This window comes from Oryza sativa, chromosome 6 (assembly GCF_034140825.1).
Source record: "Oryza sativa Japonica Group chromosome 6, ASM3414082v1".
Taxonomy (NCBI): Eukaryota; Viridiplantae; Streptophyta; class Magnoliopsida; order Poales; family Poaceae; genus Oryza; species Oryza sativa.
The window spans coordinates 13,104,589-13,122,428 of record NC_089040.1 but is presented as its reverse complement, the minus strand read 5'-3'; the positions used below and the strand labels follow the sequence as shown (position 1 = coordinate 13,122,428).

At 42.4% G+C, this 17,840-nt stretch overlaps 1 protein-coding gene across 1 annotated transcript; it reads right to left on the bottom strand.

The window, feature by feature from the left end:
- Nucleotides 1-3,515: 3,515 nt before the first annotated feature.
- LOC9270378 (probable L-type lectin-domain containing receptor kinase S.5) lies at nucleotides 3,516-6,147 on the bottom strand. The gene is made up of 2 exons (XM_015785924.3): nucleotides 4,707-6,147; nucleotides 3,516-4,619 (listed from the first exon to the last, which is right to left on the bottom strand). Exons 1-2 carry the CDS (start codon nucleotides 6,073-6,075, stop codon nucleotides 3,694-3,696), a joined length of 2,295 nt encoding a protein of 764 aa, XP_015641410.1. The 5' UTR covers nucleotides 6,076-6,147; the 3' UTR covers nucleotides 3,516-3,693.
- Nucleotides 6,148-17,840: the final 11,693 nt, after the last annotated feature.

The window sequence follows — 17,840 nt, the reverse complement described above, 5'->3', positions numbered from 1 at the left end:
ATTATATATACATCTAATTCACTTATATATTTTCATGGGTAATGTTTTATATAGTAAATATAGATAATATAGTAAATATAGATAATATGAAACTTGAATTATTTATTGAATTATAAATAAAAGAGCAACTGAAAAAACTTTAAAATTATAATTGTTAAGCTATCTATTTTTATCTATTTTTTTAATACAAAATGTTGTCAGTTTTAGGGGCAAAAAAGGAGATGATGTGAGGGGAGGGAAGGAGAGATAAGTACGTATCTACAAGTGGAGGTTGATACACGTACGTGACATGAACGGATGGAAAGTGGGCTTTTTATGTTTTTACATTGTTAGGTAAATTTAATGGTAAAAAAAATAGGTCCACTATGATTAAGTGGAAATTGTTGTTTGGATTTTTTCCTTATAATTTATTAATTATAGAGCCACGTGACGACTTAGGAGTGTTTATACGAATCTCACGTGGCGGCTTAAAAGCGTTTGTAGGAAGTTTAATAGACTTAGTATATAATAATAGATAATAGATAGATGACACGTAATTCTCTTGTATATTCAAGAAAAAAGAACAGGAGCATCACCCTAGGCTAAGCCACAGAGGGGAATGAAAAAGGAATCCTGCTCAATAGAAAGTTTTCTTTCAAGCAGCTCCAAAGCAAAAATCTGGCATATGACGATAGAAGATGGAATGGCAGGCCAATTCAGCTCGAGCACAAAGCAGAAAAAATACCATACTCTTTCCATTCCCCTAATTTTAGTTAGACAGTAGCCTGTATTAGAATAGAATTACAGAAGCTAGAGAAAATTTTACTTTTAAGAGGAAAAATGTATTAATTTCCAGTTTTTTAAAATTGTAAAGGGTCTTTTCCACCCCAAAAGCTAGCCAAACAGGTGAGGGGCTCCTCTACTTATATATTAAGTCTTTACCCTTCCACAACCAATGTGATAGATTCTGCAGGCACCTACGGTCTATCAGGCATTCACACACTTTGTCCCTCGGGTCAAAAATGTTAAACTAGCCAGGCTCTGATACCAATTGTAGAATCGTAAATGGTATTTCCCACTCCAAAAGTTAGCCAAAAAGGTAAGAGACTCCTCCACTTATATATTAGGTCTTTTAACCTTCCACAACCAATATAGGAGTATTCAATAATTTTCTCGTCCCCCAACTAATAACATACTCCAGAAGAAACTATATGTGATAGAAGATTTGCAAAGAAAATAGAAAATAAACCCATTTCTGTCTCCAAGCTCCCCTTGGTGCTAAAGCTGCATTAGTCACACCTAGGCTTAAGTCAACTAATTGAGCCAAAAGAGGATTGAGGGCGAAATGAACAGGCTGAATGAATCAAAGATGCTTACTGGTAGGATGGTCATCAGAGAATATAATAGTACTGAGCCTGCTAATTAATTAACATGCATGGGTGTCCCTATTAGCAACTAATCAAATAATCCACGTGAACGAATGAGAAAATTAATCTAATTTTCTGAGCTTTGGATATGTTGACTCCCAAGTCGTACCTACGTAAGACTACCAACCATAAAGCACACCGACACCGTGAAAGGCAAAATTGGCGATATTCTCTCTCGCTGGACACGCACGTAATTATGTTAATTTATTTCTGTCATCGTAATTATGTTAATTTATTTCCGTCATCAGCGTTCAGCACTGCCCGATTAGCGAATAAGAAGTCGATCTGCTTGGATGGAGTACGGAGTAGGAGTAGCTAGTATTGACAACTGGAGTAGCTAGTACGGAGTACCATGCAGATGACTGTACAAGGCAACAATAATCTTGGATAGGACTTTGGACTTGATTGCTCAAGAAAAGCATGTGTTCACACCTTGTCATTGTATGCATGGTTCAATGTACCTTTTGTTAATTAATTTGGGTCTCTCTCCGCTTCCATATGCACTGCCACGCTAGTTAATCTGTTATTTTGTTATTACTAACAGTAGGTGATGGGTAGGAACGTTTTAAAGCCAGTTGCAAGCTTGCAACTAATCAACCATCATGCCTGGTAGGTTGTCAAGTCCCTATGGCCCATTTGATTCATAGAATTAACAAGGAATTTCTTTTCATAGGATTTGAATTCCTTTGAAAATTTTCCGAAATGCCCCTTTGTTTCATATAATAAGGAAGTAAACTTTTTTATAGGATTGTATACCTATGCTTAACCTTTGTATATGAAAAATAGCAAGAGGTAAGACCTCTTTATAAACTTTCTTTTTGCTTTTCTTATGGCGCTGTCGAAGAACACCTATTCTATTTTCCTATGTTCTTTTTTTCTTGTAGGGTTGGAGAAGGACATCACTTCATTCTCTATGTTTTTTTCATTCCTGTTTTTTTTCCTATTGTGTGAATAAAAGAGGGCCTCAACTTATAATTATAAGGAATTTTCAAAAATAATAATAAAGGACAATGTAGATGATTTTGTCACATATATGTGCGTAAAACAACAAGCAATCTTAAATTAAATCTACACATAAAAAAAGATGATAAATTGGATTATAGAAAACGATCACATTGGTAGTGATTGGATTTGTTATTTCTCACATTGGTAGTGATATTTATATTACTTCCTAGGAGATAATAATAGATCTTAACGAAGGAAAGAAATGAATATTTATACTTTTATTTGCATGCTTGGAAATTAATTAGTGCAACAAACTCAGTTGCTATGTGTCTATTTGGAATTTGAATTCAACTGCTCAATTTCATTGAATTTCAACTTAATTCGATACTAAAACATCGATCTTCAGATCGACCACACATCAATTAGATGATATCTTAATCTCATTTATTTAATATTAAGTAATTCAAATAGAGGAACAAATTTTAGTTTCTATTTTAGATTTTCAAATTTATGAGTTTTGAAATCAATGTTCCTTGTTTCAACTGGAAAATTTCTAGGACTTTAGAACAACATTTTACACATATGTGAATATGCTTCAACATTTATTGCCTGCTAGCTAGTACTTCCTCCATTCTTGTATGTTGAACTAACCAACATCATAAAAAAGAAACAGAGGGAATAGAATATATGTTGTCATGTTGCAAAGGGTAAACATCTGAATTAATATCTGGATGATTTACTTAAGACGGATTACCTTAAAAAGGGCTCATACAGGATCAGTCATCAATTTTTTTCTTTGATGTAAAAAGAGACCGTGTTGCCCGGTGGATCTACCTTGTGGTCTTGTGTATGTTATCTGAAGAATGATGTAACCCATGCTTAAAATCTCCCAGAATCAATAAATACAATTAACAGAACGAAAATTTAACAAGCACTAGCACAGTATAAGACACATCACACAAATAGTGTCTGATCTGATCTATAGCTATGAAATCAAAACTACTATCATCGTAGTCCATGAGACGCATGGATCGCGTCTCTCCCGATTTAACGGCCCCATCAAATCGGCATATTTGCAAATAGAAAGGTGATTTGTGAATAAAACATTTATATACATGTTCTTAACGATCTAAAAGTAAAACTCAAAAAATAAACTTCGATAAAAAAAAATCTCAAAATCAGTTTTAAATTTAAGATTAAAAATTTTGGCTGATAAACATATCAATTTCAAGTTCAACCATTTATTCTTGACACTAACACACTGTACAATAGAATATGCACATGCACATGTCCAACAATGGCGCCGCCGTACCGAACCCGTCCGGAACCCGGATATCCAAGATCAACCAATGGACATGTACCTCGTCTCGTCAGCAATGGCGTCACCGCTGCTCGTCACCTGCGTGCGTGTGCAACCGTGGGACGAGTAGGACGACGACGACGCGTAGTACGTCGAGCTGGTCTGTTCCGTGCTGGTCGTCCTGGCCGAGTGCCTCGACGACATCTCGCCGGCGCCGCCGCCGTCGCTGTCGTCACAGTCCGCCCCCGACAGCGCGGGCCACATGAACGCCGGCTTGGACGGCGGCACGGCCGGCGCGGGCACGGCGCGCGCGAGCACCTGCACGACGGCCTTCGCGGTGGGCCGCGCCCCGGGGTCCGGGTGGCTGCACGCGAGCCCCAGGAGGAGGAGCCGGTCGGCGTCGTCCGCGTCGAACGCGCCGCCGGCGAGCTTCGGGTCCACGGCGTCGAGGATGCGGCCGGCCCCGTGGAGCCTCCACACCCACTCCAGCAGCTGGCTGCACCCGCCGATGGCGCCGCCGTCGCCGCCGGCGCCGAACGAGACGCGGCGGCCGCAGGCGACCTCGAGGAGCACGGCGCCGAGGCCGAACACGTCGGACTCCCGCGTGGCGCGGCCGGTGTGGAAGCACTCCGGCGCGATGTAGCCCATCGTCCCCGGCACGCCCACCATCTCGGTGTAGGAGGTCTTGTCGGAGTCGAGGGCGCGGGCGAGGCCGAAGTCGCCGAGGCGGGCGCCGAAGGCGGAGTCGAGCATGATGTTCGACGGCTTGATGTCGCGGTGGATTACCCGCTGGTCGTACTCGTGGTGGAGGTAGTTCAGCGCCGCCGCCACGCCGGCGACGATGTTGTACCTCTGCTCCCAGCTCAGCACCGGCGCCACCGCCGCGCCGCCGAAGAGGTGCTTGTCCAGGCTGCCGTTCGGCATGTAGTCGTACACCAGCAGCAGCACGCCGTTCTGATGGCACCACCCTGTACTCGAACACGATCACCATGAACACAAGCTAAGCCAGCCGTCTCGTCTTCTCCGACTCCGGCAAGGGAGAATTTGTCACTCACCGCGAAGGCGGACGAGGTTGCGGTGGCGGAGGCGGTTGATGATGCTGAGCTCGGCGAGGAAGTCCTCCTGGCCCTTGGTGTTGGCCGCCGAGAACTGCTTGACGGCCACCTCCACGCTCTCGCCGTCGCTGTCGCCGGCGACGACGGCCTTGTACACCACGCCGTAGCCACCCTGGCCGAGCTTGTTCTTCGCGGCGAAGTCCTCCGTCCCCTTCCTCAGCTCCGTGTACTCGAACTCCTTGGGCGTCCCGGCGAGGCTCCTCAGGTTGATGCTGCTCTTGTTGAACTTGAACGCCGCCGTCGACGACAGCGACTCCGGATCGTCGCCGACTCTGCGCCTCCTCTTCTTGATGTACAGGAACGCCACCACAGCGCCGGTGGCGAGCGCGGCGACGCCGCACGGCACGCCGACGCCCAGCCCCAGCTTCCGCCGCGTCTGGCCGCCGCCGGAGGAGCGGCTGCCGTCGTCGAGCAGCTCCACCGTCATGTTCCACATGTGCAGGCAGTTGAGCTGGAACCGCGTGCCCGTCGACGCGGAGAAGCCGAAGTAGGCCTTCTCGGCGACGAACGCGGAGAGGTCGAGCGGCGCGTCGAGCACCGGCGACGGCGGCTTGGGGCTGGGCACGCCGTCGTCGGACCTGGCCATGTACATCCACACGTGGCGAGACGTGCCATCGTAGTCGACCCAGACGAAGAAGTTGCTGGCGTTGGCGGCGCCGAGCTTGATGCCGAACGGCGCCAGCGGCACGGCCTTCACCGACCGGACGCCGTTGACGTCGAGGCCGACATGGTTGTCGTCGGGGTCGTACCCCTGCTTCACCGTGTCGAGCTCCAAGGCCACGAACCGGTTCGCGTCGTCGCCGTCGGTGGACGCGTTCGTGAGGCCGAGGAAGCCGCTGTAGCTGCCGGGAGGCGGCGGGTCGAGCCCGGACGCCACGACGAACGCGACGCCCTCGCCGGGGTCGCTGGTGTTCGTCCGGAATATGTTCACCCTGAACACCATGTTGAACGACGCGACATAGGTGCCATTGCCATTGCCATTGCCCCCACCACCAGCCGCCGGCGACCAGAGGGTGAAGGGGGTGGAGAAGAAGACGCGGCCGGTCTGGTTGACGAGGTAGCCGTCGGCGCTGTTGCTGCTATCGGGGGTGATCTGGAGGGCGCCCTGGCTGATGCTGGCGTTGTTGAGCACCGTGAGGTTGGCCTGCAGGTGGAGCAGCGCGTTGGCGAAGCTGGGGAAGGAGTAGGTCACGAACCGGTTGCCGTCGCCGCGGACAGCGGTGGAGGTGGTGGTCTGGGCGACGGCGCGGTGGATGGCGATGGAGACGAAGAGGAGGAGGAGAAGGGTTTGATGCAGTGCCATGGACATGGAGTGGTGTTTGCTCTGCTGGGAGTAAGGAGAGCTAAGCTGCTTCCAACCCTTTTGTATGTGTGATAATTTGGCTTGTAGCCTTGGCTTTGGGTCCTTGTTACGACCAGATCACCAGATAAGTTAAAGCTCCAAACAGTATGTATAACATTTTTAATATCTGGATTGGGGTATGACTATAATAAAATCAGAGCAGTCGACATCTTCCTCGCCTTTAGTGCATGTTCACAACCTTCAAATCTTGCACATATCTATAAGTGAATCTAAAAATCAACTAGGATAAACCTCATAATTAATAAAATAATAGCCTTTGGATTCATATGAAGACAAAATTGTCAGAAGAAATATGAGCCATTGGATAGAGAAAGTAGTAATTCTTTATTTAGAAGCTTCCTCGGCCTACAAAGAAAAAGATAGTAAAGTTGTGGATATAATTTTACACTGTATACCTTCAATTAAAAAAAACTATTTTATAAATAGACCCTTTTATTCTATGTACGTAACTTTTCTTTGGGAAAAAATATTTACAAATAGATCATTGACTTATATTTAAAAAATATCCAACAACAAATTAAAGAATAAAATGAGGAAATGTAGTAATGTCGTGCATAAAATTTTATAATCACACTATAAATAAAAATGGTTTACAAATAAACCTCATCTTTTAATAAAGATTCATATGATTTTACATCGTTCAAAGTTATATATATTAGTGATGAGTATATATATGTGTGATATACTAATGTGACTATCAGCTTTGCACCTATCTAAAAGATGTTGGGCATGTCCAACTGGTTAGGTTTCTTATGGTGGAATCAGCTTAATCCGGGTTCAAATCTTAGATTTGACACAAGTTCTCGCATTTACGGCTAATTATTCTTTTAATGATAGGCGACAACGAGGCGCTCGTGGTGACTTTGTCAATCTGAAGATATGCTAGTTCAGTGTAGAACATCCGGTGCTCATAGGCGTAGGGTGAGTGTGCGTACATTGTGGGCGCGGGTGAGTGTGCGTACATTGTGGGCGCATGTGTTCATACTGTGTTTCTTAAAATAATCATAACAATTTAAGCTCATTATTAATACAATAATCTATAGACACATTTAGTAGATTGGGAGTTTATAGTTGCACTACATTCAACTAAATATAAACAATTTTTTTTGCTAATTCTACGGTTTACGGGAAATGGGAGGAGGAAAGCTCACTTTTTTAAGTCGAGCATGCTAACAACTTGCACCAGTACACCTGTTGCTACTAAGTGATGATATGGTACACTTGCATCTGATTTAAAATACTTTAGATAATAATTGCTACCGAGTGAATGATGTGGCACACTTGCATGTTTTGCTTTAGTAGTTAGTGGGCATCAACTTTATAGTTAGATAGGTTTGGACAATTCTGTTTTTTTATTAATATTAAGAGAGATATAGTGATCAATGAGGATGGAGGAGAGAGAAAGAAAGTTAGCACTTCTAGTTTTCTTCACATATGTCAAGAGGTTTTATTTCCTTTAGCCAGTTTTGTTCATTGTTGTGATAAATATCAATTCCTTCCACTGTAAAGAAATATAATTTAATTGTCAAGTTTTATTATTTGATGTAATGAGAAATATGCGATCACATTTAAGTCATTTATGAATTAACGTTTGTCACTTCTTGTTTTTTTCCATAGATGCTTTACATAGAGAGATCTTGGATATATGAAGTTATGAGACATGGCAACATATTCTTCAAAGAGCTCGACAGATTTATTTCAGCCGCAAAGAAATATGCCATATCAAAATGAACTAGAGTATACATTGCCTATTCATTGATTTCAAGAACAAGGTAGCATGGGTAGATGCATATGAAAAAGTCACATCTTATTATGAGAGGTTTCAAGAAGGAATGTGCATGTTGGTTTGAACACGACGATCAACATGCATGCCAAACAAAAGTGGACGCAACGGGTACTGAATTACCCGTGAGTAGTGATGTTGATGGTTTCTTCGATCATTATGCCAGTGATGATGGTCCCAGCAATGAGAATGTGATAGACGATGATCATACCTCAGATGTAGAGCAAATATTGTGCAAAGTAGATCTACAATTGTTGAGATCAATGATAGGTTCAGACAATGTGTTGTCTTTACAGAAGGTGGCCAACAATTTGTTGTATGAGGAATCGATCTAATGGATGTGATAAGGATTTTACTTTAATGATCAGGTGCTCATGCTTATAAGGTTGAAGGCTATCGCTATAATATTTTTGAAAAGTAACCGATTACCCACAAGCACTTACCTTGTGAATAAGCTTATCACCTCACTGTCATTAGATGTTGAGAAGATACATGCATCTTGAAACCATTGTATCATTTATCATAAAAAGTACGCGAAATTGGAAACAAATGTCCCATTTGTAAGGCAAATTGATAAAAAAACAAGCTGGCAATGATGAGTACGAAGAGCACCCCTTGGCTAATAGTATGAAGAATAAGAAGTGTTGCCCTTCTAAAGAGGAGGAAAGTTGTACATACACTACTACAAAATGGGTTTGCACTAGCAACCAAAATGGGTTTTCGCTAGTGGCCAGCAACACCGCCAGTAACCAAAGGCTAGTGCAAATACAAAGTTTTCGCTAGCAGGTGCCTCTCCGCCTACAATATCATTTTTTCACAAGCGGCTAGCTTATGATGGCCTCCATTGAAAACGAAACTTCACTGGCGGAGAAATTAAGCTGACTGCCTGTGATAAGGATTTTCAGAGCAAAAATATTTACACGAAAACTATCCAAATTCATGTTCCCATTTTAAAATCTCCCTCAGAATCCCAAATCCACATATTCCACAAATCCACATTCCTGCAAAAAAGAAACCTAAAATCCCTAATCACAAATCACAAAAGTCGTCGTTATCGCAGAAGCATCGTTGTCCATCACCCACCGTCATTGTCACAGCTACCATCATCATCATCATCGCAGAGGCCCGAATCCACTACTCCCACCCTAGCAGCCAAGGCCGAGGTGCATGGCTCCTCCACCATCGTCAACCGCCATCACCGCCTACCTCCTGATCCTGGAGGCGGTGGATCCAACATTCCTGAGCCCAACGATAGTGGATACGCCCCTCCTGAGCACAGCAACGGTTGATCCAGCACTCCTGAGCATGGTGACGGCAGATCCCCTCTCCCAACCTCACTGAAGGCAGATCCACCTCGCCCAACCTCGGTCGCAGCCCTCGTGGCGGTAGCCGTTGCCATCCTCCCCTCGCCGTTGTAGCTGTCACCGTTGTCATTTTCAAGCCATCCTCAGTCCTTGCCGGCCAAAACTGGGATAAGGAGGGGTGGCGGCTTCGTTGCCGCTACTGATGAGCTCCGCCGCTCCCTCCACCGTGCCATCCTCCCCTTCGATGCCGCTGGCCATCATCCCCACCCCTTTGCTGCCACTGAATGCCGCCGCCGGCCCCACCACCCTTTGCAATCGCCGGCCTCACTACCTTGAGAGAGAGAGAGAGAGAGAGTTGCCGTGGGAAAAAGGAAGGAGAGAGAGATCCATGTGCGGTGGGATATGGGGATAAGGATAAGGGTTTTATAATATTGTAACCGTTCCCCACTTTTTTCATGGCGACTGCTTAAGACGACCACCGGTAAATATCTATTTTTACAAGTGACTCTCTTAAAGCACCTTTTGTAAAATTAGTCATATTTTTCAAGTGGTCCTAATAATATGACCGCCAATAAAAATCGATTTTCATAAGCAGTTACGAATTAACCATGGACCTCAGATTGTATTTTCTCTAGCGTTATATATTTTGTTTGCCTGAGAAAAAAGAATGGTAATGCCAGGAAAAACTTTTTTTTGTAGTAGTGAGATACATTGAGGAAGAAAAAAAACCTTGTTTTGGTTGTGTGGTACTTGCCAATTATACCCCGCGTAAAATGACTGTTGTCTATTAGGCAGGATGGTGTGATAATGTGTTGGCATGTTTCAGGTAGACACAAGAAGGATTGCAAGCTCGACATCCAGCTAATGCTAGATAGTGGAGAAACATTAATAGCATGTTTTTGTCTTTTGGCAATGAACCAAGGAATATGAGGTTTGTGCTGAGTACAGATAGTATGAACCCTTTTGATGACTGGAACTGACACATAATAATTGGTCCGTTGTCTTATCCATGTACAACCTACCTCCATAGTTATGCATGGAACGAAGATACCTCATGTCGACCCTTCTGTTGCAAGGTCCATGATAATCTGGTAATGATATCGATGTGCTTGTTGAACCATTGTTAGAAGTTATGGCAACCTCGTAGAATGATTGAGTCGAGCTAAGGGATATGTTCTGCCAGCAACCCTTCATGCTTAGAGCCATGATATTTGTTACCATAAGTGATTATCCCGCCCTACTATATTTACTAGGTTACCTTAAAGGGACGATAACATATGTGGTATGTATGGATGACACCGTGTCATTGTACATTCCTTTCTCAAAGAAGTTGGTCTATATGTGTCATCGATGGTTCTTATTGACAGGGCACAAGTATGGGAGGATGAAATAAAGGTTTTATAACACCGTCGAGGATAGGAAACCACCTTAAGTAAGGAGTTTGTCATTCATGTTGAGAATCATTTCGCACATGTTGAGGAACGTTCAGAACATTAAAGTTGTTTTGGGGTAGAAGGTTGTTGTCGAAACGACAACTGCATACGTCGAAAGACGTGGTTACTCAACAGTGGTTGGAAAAATGAAGTGTACTAAATTTTGAATTTCACTTGGGATCCCCCTGTTACATGGCCCTAGGGGGCTATTTATAGCCCTATTACAGGCTCTTACTACTAGGGTTTAGGTTATACAGGGGAATTTATATGATTACCCTTACGAAAGGGACATTTACAGGGGTACATGATGATATAGGGGCTCACGGGCCCCTGATGGGCCGTCTAGCGATCGCCGGCCCTATTGCCCCTAGGCTTGATGGGCCGGAAAGGCTTCCTCGGCCCTCGCGGGGGCGAACTTGTCAAGACGAAGTCGTCCTCCTTCGACAGATAGTCTTCGCCTTGCACCCTTCACCTGAGACGTCTCTGGCCTGGCGCTTGTACGACTCTTCGTCTTGCGCCGTTCTTGCTCCATAGCCTTCGCCATGGGTTTCGGCAGGTTTGGTCGAAGGGCCTCATGCCATCCGCCAACAAAGGTAGTGAAGGGATGGAAGCGGGGTGAAAATCGAAAGCAGAAAGGTACAAAGGTTGATCCTTCAAGTGCACCACTGTTTAAGAAGAAGTCAATTTTCCATAAAAATCTATCCTATTAGGAGCATTTAGAACTTTGCCATAGCATTGATGCTATACACATTATTAAGAATGTGTGTGAAAGCATTATTGTCACCTTATTGGACATCACGTTCAAGACAAAGTATGGCTTGAAGTCATGGCAAGACCTGACAAAACTAAAAATAAGGAAATAGCTTCATCCTACCAAATTGAAAACAAGAAGTATTGCCTTCCACCAGCTAGCATCTCTTTGACTGTTGAGTACAAGAAGTCTATGTGCAATTGCTTACATGGGCTAAAAGTGTCGACTGGGTACTCATCTAACACCGAAAACTTAGTTTCAACGAAAGATTTGAAGATAACAGGAATGAAGTATCATGATTGGTATGTCTCGCCCTATAGCAATCAGGGGAGTGAAGTCAAAACTCCTATGGGGGCGGGGAAGCTCTAGTGGTGTACATGGTAGAGTCGTGGGTGCATGACTCTACCCACCAGGGTTCATATACTGGTGCTTACGAATATTACACACATGTATGTGAGTTTTCAACAGGACTTTAGTGAGATCAGGGATGTGCCACTAGTTTCCGTCTCTTAGAGCATGTGTTAGGTGACGCATTCGTGAGAGTGTGAATGTGGTGTTGCATATGTAGTGGTGTGTGTTTGTAGACACCATGAGCCAACTTGAGAAGTGTTTCCATTATTTATTTTTCGATATAATGCTGCACCTCTGTTGGTTCACCTAGTCCATGAGTTAGAGGCACTAGGGCACATGTCTTGTAACATTGGATGTTTCTATTTGAGAGGTCGATGGGATTGCTTAAAGGCACCGTTCCGAATTACACAATTCCGGAGACTTCCATCATTGAGTCATACAATACAAAGGAAAAGAAACATTCATTGAATCATTGATTATCAGTACAAGGAATTGGGCCGGGCTCATGTTACCATCTTTCAAGGTTTGAAGGTACTTGAGCCCTTCATCGCGCAACACCTTTGTGAGCTAGGAATATCCTAGCCAGATCATTCAGTGCAATGGATCGTAAAAGAACATAAGCGCATCTTTACCCTTTGGTTCAAGACACAAAACATAATGGACAATGGTAATGCTGTGGACACACAAACTATCAAATTACTTGCCATTGGCCCTGCGATTATGGTTACATCATGGCAAGCGTATCATATTTTTGGGTGCACATTTTATACCCTGGAAAGGGAGGCATAGAACAACGGGGTTTTGTTCTGAAGCTCCTCATGAAACCAGATTGATGATCGCCTGCTACGACATAATAGATGATATACGGAATTGACTACGGCGTGAATATACTAATCCTAGTAGTTTAATGCCATTGGATTAGACACCCAGCTAATATGTAAGTCGAGAACTATGAGTTTACAATTGTGGACCACAATAAACTTGCTCACAGACGATTTGTGGATCTTGTCATCTCAAACCGTACAAGTTTTATACATAGTTGATCCTGCGCATCCGAAGAAGGACATAGTTCTTAGTGGTAGGCAGAGTTGTTGGTACTGAAAATGTGGAAGATGAGGAAGAATACAACACGCTTAACAAGGTGACACCTTTTGAGCCGCTTATAAGATTTAGGTAGCTACAATTGGGAAATTTTTGATGTTGTATATGCGACGAGGTGGTGGTAATGGAAAAGTTGTAAATTGCAACTAGATCATTTTACAGTGTTACTTGTTTTGTTGTCAAAAGCGTGTGTACGGGCTGGATTGTATTGTACCCGTTGTCCGTCAAATTGATATATTTTGTCTAGATGATTCTAGCTCCATATGTATATATATATATGTATGTATATATATGTATGTACATATATATATGTACATATATATATATACATACATATACATACATATACATATATATACAATACATATACATACATATACATATATGTACAATACATATATATATATATATATATATATGTATATGTATTGTATATATATGTATATATATATGTACAATACATATATATATATATATGTATATGTACATACATATATGTACATATATGTATATATATATGTATGTATGTATATGTATGTATGTATGTATGTATGTATGTATATATATATATACATACATACATACATATGTATGTATGTATGTATATACATACATACATACATACATACATACATACATACATACATACATACATACATACATACATACATACATACATACATATGTATACATACATATACATACATACATACATAATATACATACATACATATACATACATATACATACATACATACATACATATATATACATACATACATATATATATATATATGTATATATATATATATATAGATAAGTTGTCATGGCAAATAAGAATTACCACTGTATAGAATAAAACATTTTACGTGGAATGCTGTGACGCTGTCCACCTGCATAAATACTTAACATCATAGGAATGGCATAACACAGGTATCGTTCAATAGCCATCCGCCAGTGTAAACTATTTACTCTGGTAGTGCTCCTCTTTGTCTGCCCGTGTAAATGGGTATTTTTCTATGTAAAAATAATAGCCATGAGCTTAAAAACTTGTTGAAATTTGAATTTAGGTTTGATTGACACTTTCGTTGAGCACTCACACTTTATCCTAGCAGTATTACCTTCAAAATGGCACGGTAACAACTTTTCATGACTATTTTTTTTTCATTTGGTCCTTCACAATAGGCCATCATCCAATATCAAATGAAAAGTGAAAAAAAAATAACCATGACAACTTTTACATACTGTTGTCTTATATGGTTCTCATCATATATCCGTCTTTTCCGTCCATATATGTTGCCCATGTGGGCAAATATGATGAATTTATTTACAAATGTGTATAACTTTTTTTACTTTTTTATAAATCAATATTTTTTCCTTATCAATAATGAGTTTTTTAAAAGAATTTTGCTATATGATAATTTAGGGAGAGGTAGGCATAAATTTGTTAGCAAGATCTAAACAACAAACTACTTACTTTCATGGACCAGAAAAATACATTATAGTATATTGAAAATAAATCATAAAAAGGATGCGTCTAATAAACCACAAATTTTGACTTGATATAATTTAACTTCAACTGTAACCCAGATCATTGGGTGATTTCAAACTCTGGTTCTCAGGCCTGAAGGATTTCAGCTTTCAAGAGTTCAAGTTGGAAAGAAAATAGGATTTAAACTTTCAAAGGCTACGAACTTAGAACTATAAAATTTCTTATAGTAGACCTTCATAAATAAATTCAGCAGTACTAACCTGAGATGTTAAGATATACGTTGTCCCTGCAAAAGCAAGTCAATGTGCAAAAATTCATGGTGATATCTAATCTATAACTCACTAGGAATTATTAACCCATAAAACTTAGGCCCTGTTTAGATCCCACCCTAAAATTTTTCATCTTGTCACATCAAACGTTTGAATATCTGCACGAAGTATTAAATTTAGGCTAAAAAATAACTAATTACACATATTGCGACTAATTTACGAGACAAATCTTTTAAGGCTAATTGCTCCATGATTTGACAATGTGGTGCTACAGTAAACATTTGCTAATGATGGATTAATTAGGCTTATAAATTCATCTCGTGGTTTACTGATGGATTCTGTAATTAGTTTTTTTATTAGTGCCTGAACACCCCACGCGAAACCCTATATAATATCCGATGTGGCACGCCAAAACTTTACGCCCCTAGATCTAAAACACCCCCTCAATATCTAAGTGTGCAACATCCCACTAATAATTACTACTCTTTCCATTTTATATTATAACATTTTGACTTCTATCTGAAACAAACTTCTTTAGGTTTGACAAAAATTATAGAAATATCTAGCAACATTTATAATATCAAATTAGTTTTATTAAATGTAGCATTGAATATATTTTGATAATATGTTTGTTTTGTGTTGGAAATGTTGCTATATTTTTTATAAACTTAGTTAGAGTTAAGAAAAAGATTGACTAAAAAAAGTCAAAGCAACTTGTAATATATGAAACTTAGTGTATCATCTATAATTATTTCATAGCATGTTAAAGCTTATACAAACATGGCACATCATCTATAATTAGTATATTCTAGTCAAATTAACCATATATCATTTGCACTGTATTGTAGTATATATTTATCTATTATGTATATAATATCTAACATACATTTATCATTGCATTTCGTAGTAAAGCAAGAAGTATATATCACTGAAGCCAAGCAGTTATGACGACATAAGTTTTTTAATTAATTAACAATTGTTGCCATTTCATATTGTCATTCCTTCTAAAAACTACTGATCTTATAGCGCGACCTTAGCTCTCCGTTTGGAAGTCAATACACAAAGCAACAAACTAGTATTAGTCAATCTTCACGTGCGTGTGCGTGACATATATCAGAGCTATCTGAAGTCTTCATGGAAATAGCGCAAGAACAATTAACAAGGTCCAATCTTGGGCGGTTGGGCCTCAACTTCGAAGTTTCCTGAAGCTTAGCCTAAAACGCCCAGTCAGCACGACAGCAACAGAAAGAGAGAAACCTATTTTGCTAATTAAGGAATCAGTTATCAAAGGATATTAATTAGTCACTATCAAATACTAGTTGATTTATAAATAGTCCGTATTTGTCAAAGTTATGTCGCACGCAAAGCTGCTACTTGTCTGTTTTGGTTAGTGGTCGAAACAATACGTAAGTATATATGGGCAACATATCCTATGCACACAGGCCCTCACGTGTACACACGTGCACACCAACTAAAAAATGTCACCAAAAAATCTAGAAAAAATCATACACATACTTTCAATTGTATTACACCTAGGGTTAAAATCTTAACTTCAAATTTATTATATTTTTAGCCGTAACAAAATAAAAAAAAATCTGACAGTTTTAAGGTTGCAATTTTGTCAGAATTTTATCTTTTTTGTTATTCTCTATGTAGAATGAATTTGAAGATGCGACTTTGTACGTAGATGTAATACTATTGAAAGTACATGTATGAATTTTCCTAGAATTTTTTGTGATAATTTTTAGTTGGTGTACACGGTGTGTACACGCGAGGGCCTATGTGTATAGGATATGCTCCCGTATATATGTAACAAGCATATATCGATCCCTCGTAAAAATCTTCCAGTTCAAACCTTTTGTAGTTCTTTTTCCTTAAAAATGATTCTTTCTCACGTAGATCAAGCACAAGGTGAAAAATAGTGGAAGAGCTAGCCAGCAAAGACGTCGGGTGCGGGCAAAAGCTTACTTCCAACAACAATTTTACATGGTTTAATTTTTGTTGACCTACAGTGGACAACGCCACGGCGGAGCCTTTGATCATCAGCCCGGGAGGTGATTCGGCTACGAATTACCCCCCCTCCCCAACTATCGTGATTGTCCGAATTACCCCCTGAACCACAAAACCGGATATTATTCACCCCCAACCATGCAAACCGGATGAATTACCCTCTCGACCTAATCCACGCTGATTTTGGTCTACACGGCATACGCGTGGCAGTCCAGTCAGCATTCTCTCTCCTTTTGCTTTCCTCTCTCTTTTCTTTTGCATTAAAAAAATATGGAACCCACCTGTCATACTCCTATTCCACTATTCCTCTCTCACTTCTCTCTCTCTTCTCTCACTCTCAACTATGCAAGCGGCGGGCGGAGGAGGTGAGGCAAGGCGGTGGCGGCGGCGAGGTGGCGAGGAAGGGCGGCGCAGGGGGCGGGCGCAAAGCGGCGGCGGAGGAGGCGAGCACGGCGATGAGGCGAGCGGCGGCGGGGTGCGGCGGAGGAGGAGAGGCGGTGGCGAGGAAGGGCGGCGCAGGGGACGGGCGCGAGCAGTAGCTGGGTGGCGAGCGGCGGCGGGGTGCGGCGGAGGAGGCGAGCGCGGTGGCCAAGGACGAGCTCCTCCTCCCCTCGCCGCCGTCTCCACTCCACCGCCACCGCCTGCAGTGTCGCCCCCACCCCTCAGCCACCGCCCGCCTCTGTCCTCGACGCCCTCAGCGGTCTCCGCCACCGCCCGCCACAATCCCACCACCCCAAGCTCCGTCCGCCCCGCCGCCGTTCGTTCCATGCGTGCCGCTGCCTCTCCGCCATGGCCGCCGCCGCCGCCGCCAGCGCTCGAGCGTCGTCCTCATCGTCGTCCTCCACTCCTCCGTCACCTTCCTCGTCCGCGTCACCCTCATCCCCGCCGTCACCGACTCCGCGTCCCCCGCCGCCCCCGCCGCCACTCTGTCCCCCGCTTGCCGCCGCCGCTGCCACCGCCGACTCTGCTCTGTCCCCCAGCTGCCGCCCGTGAGAGAGAGGAAGAGTGGGAGGAGTATGACAGGTGGCTCCCACAACTTTTTTATAAATAGAATTGCTGATTGGACTGCCACGTAGATAAAAACCACCGCGTATTGGGTCGAGGGGAGTAATTCGTCCGGTTTGCATAGTTGAGGGTGAAGAATATCCGATTTTGTGGTTCGGGGGGGGGGGGGGCTAATTCGTACTTTTTCCTATTTAGAAACGCAGGGAGTATAT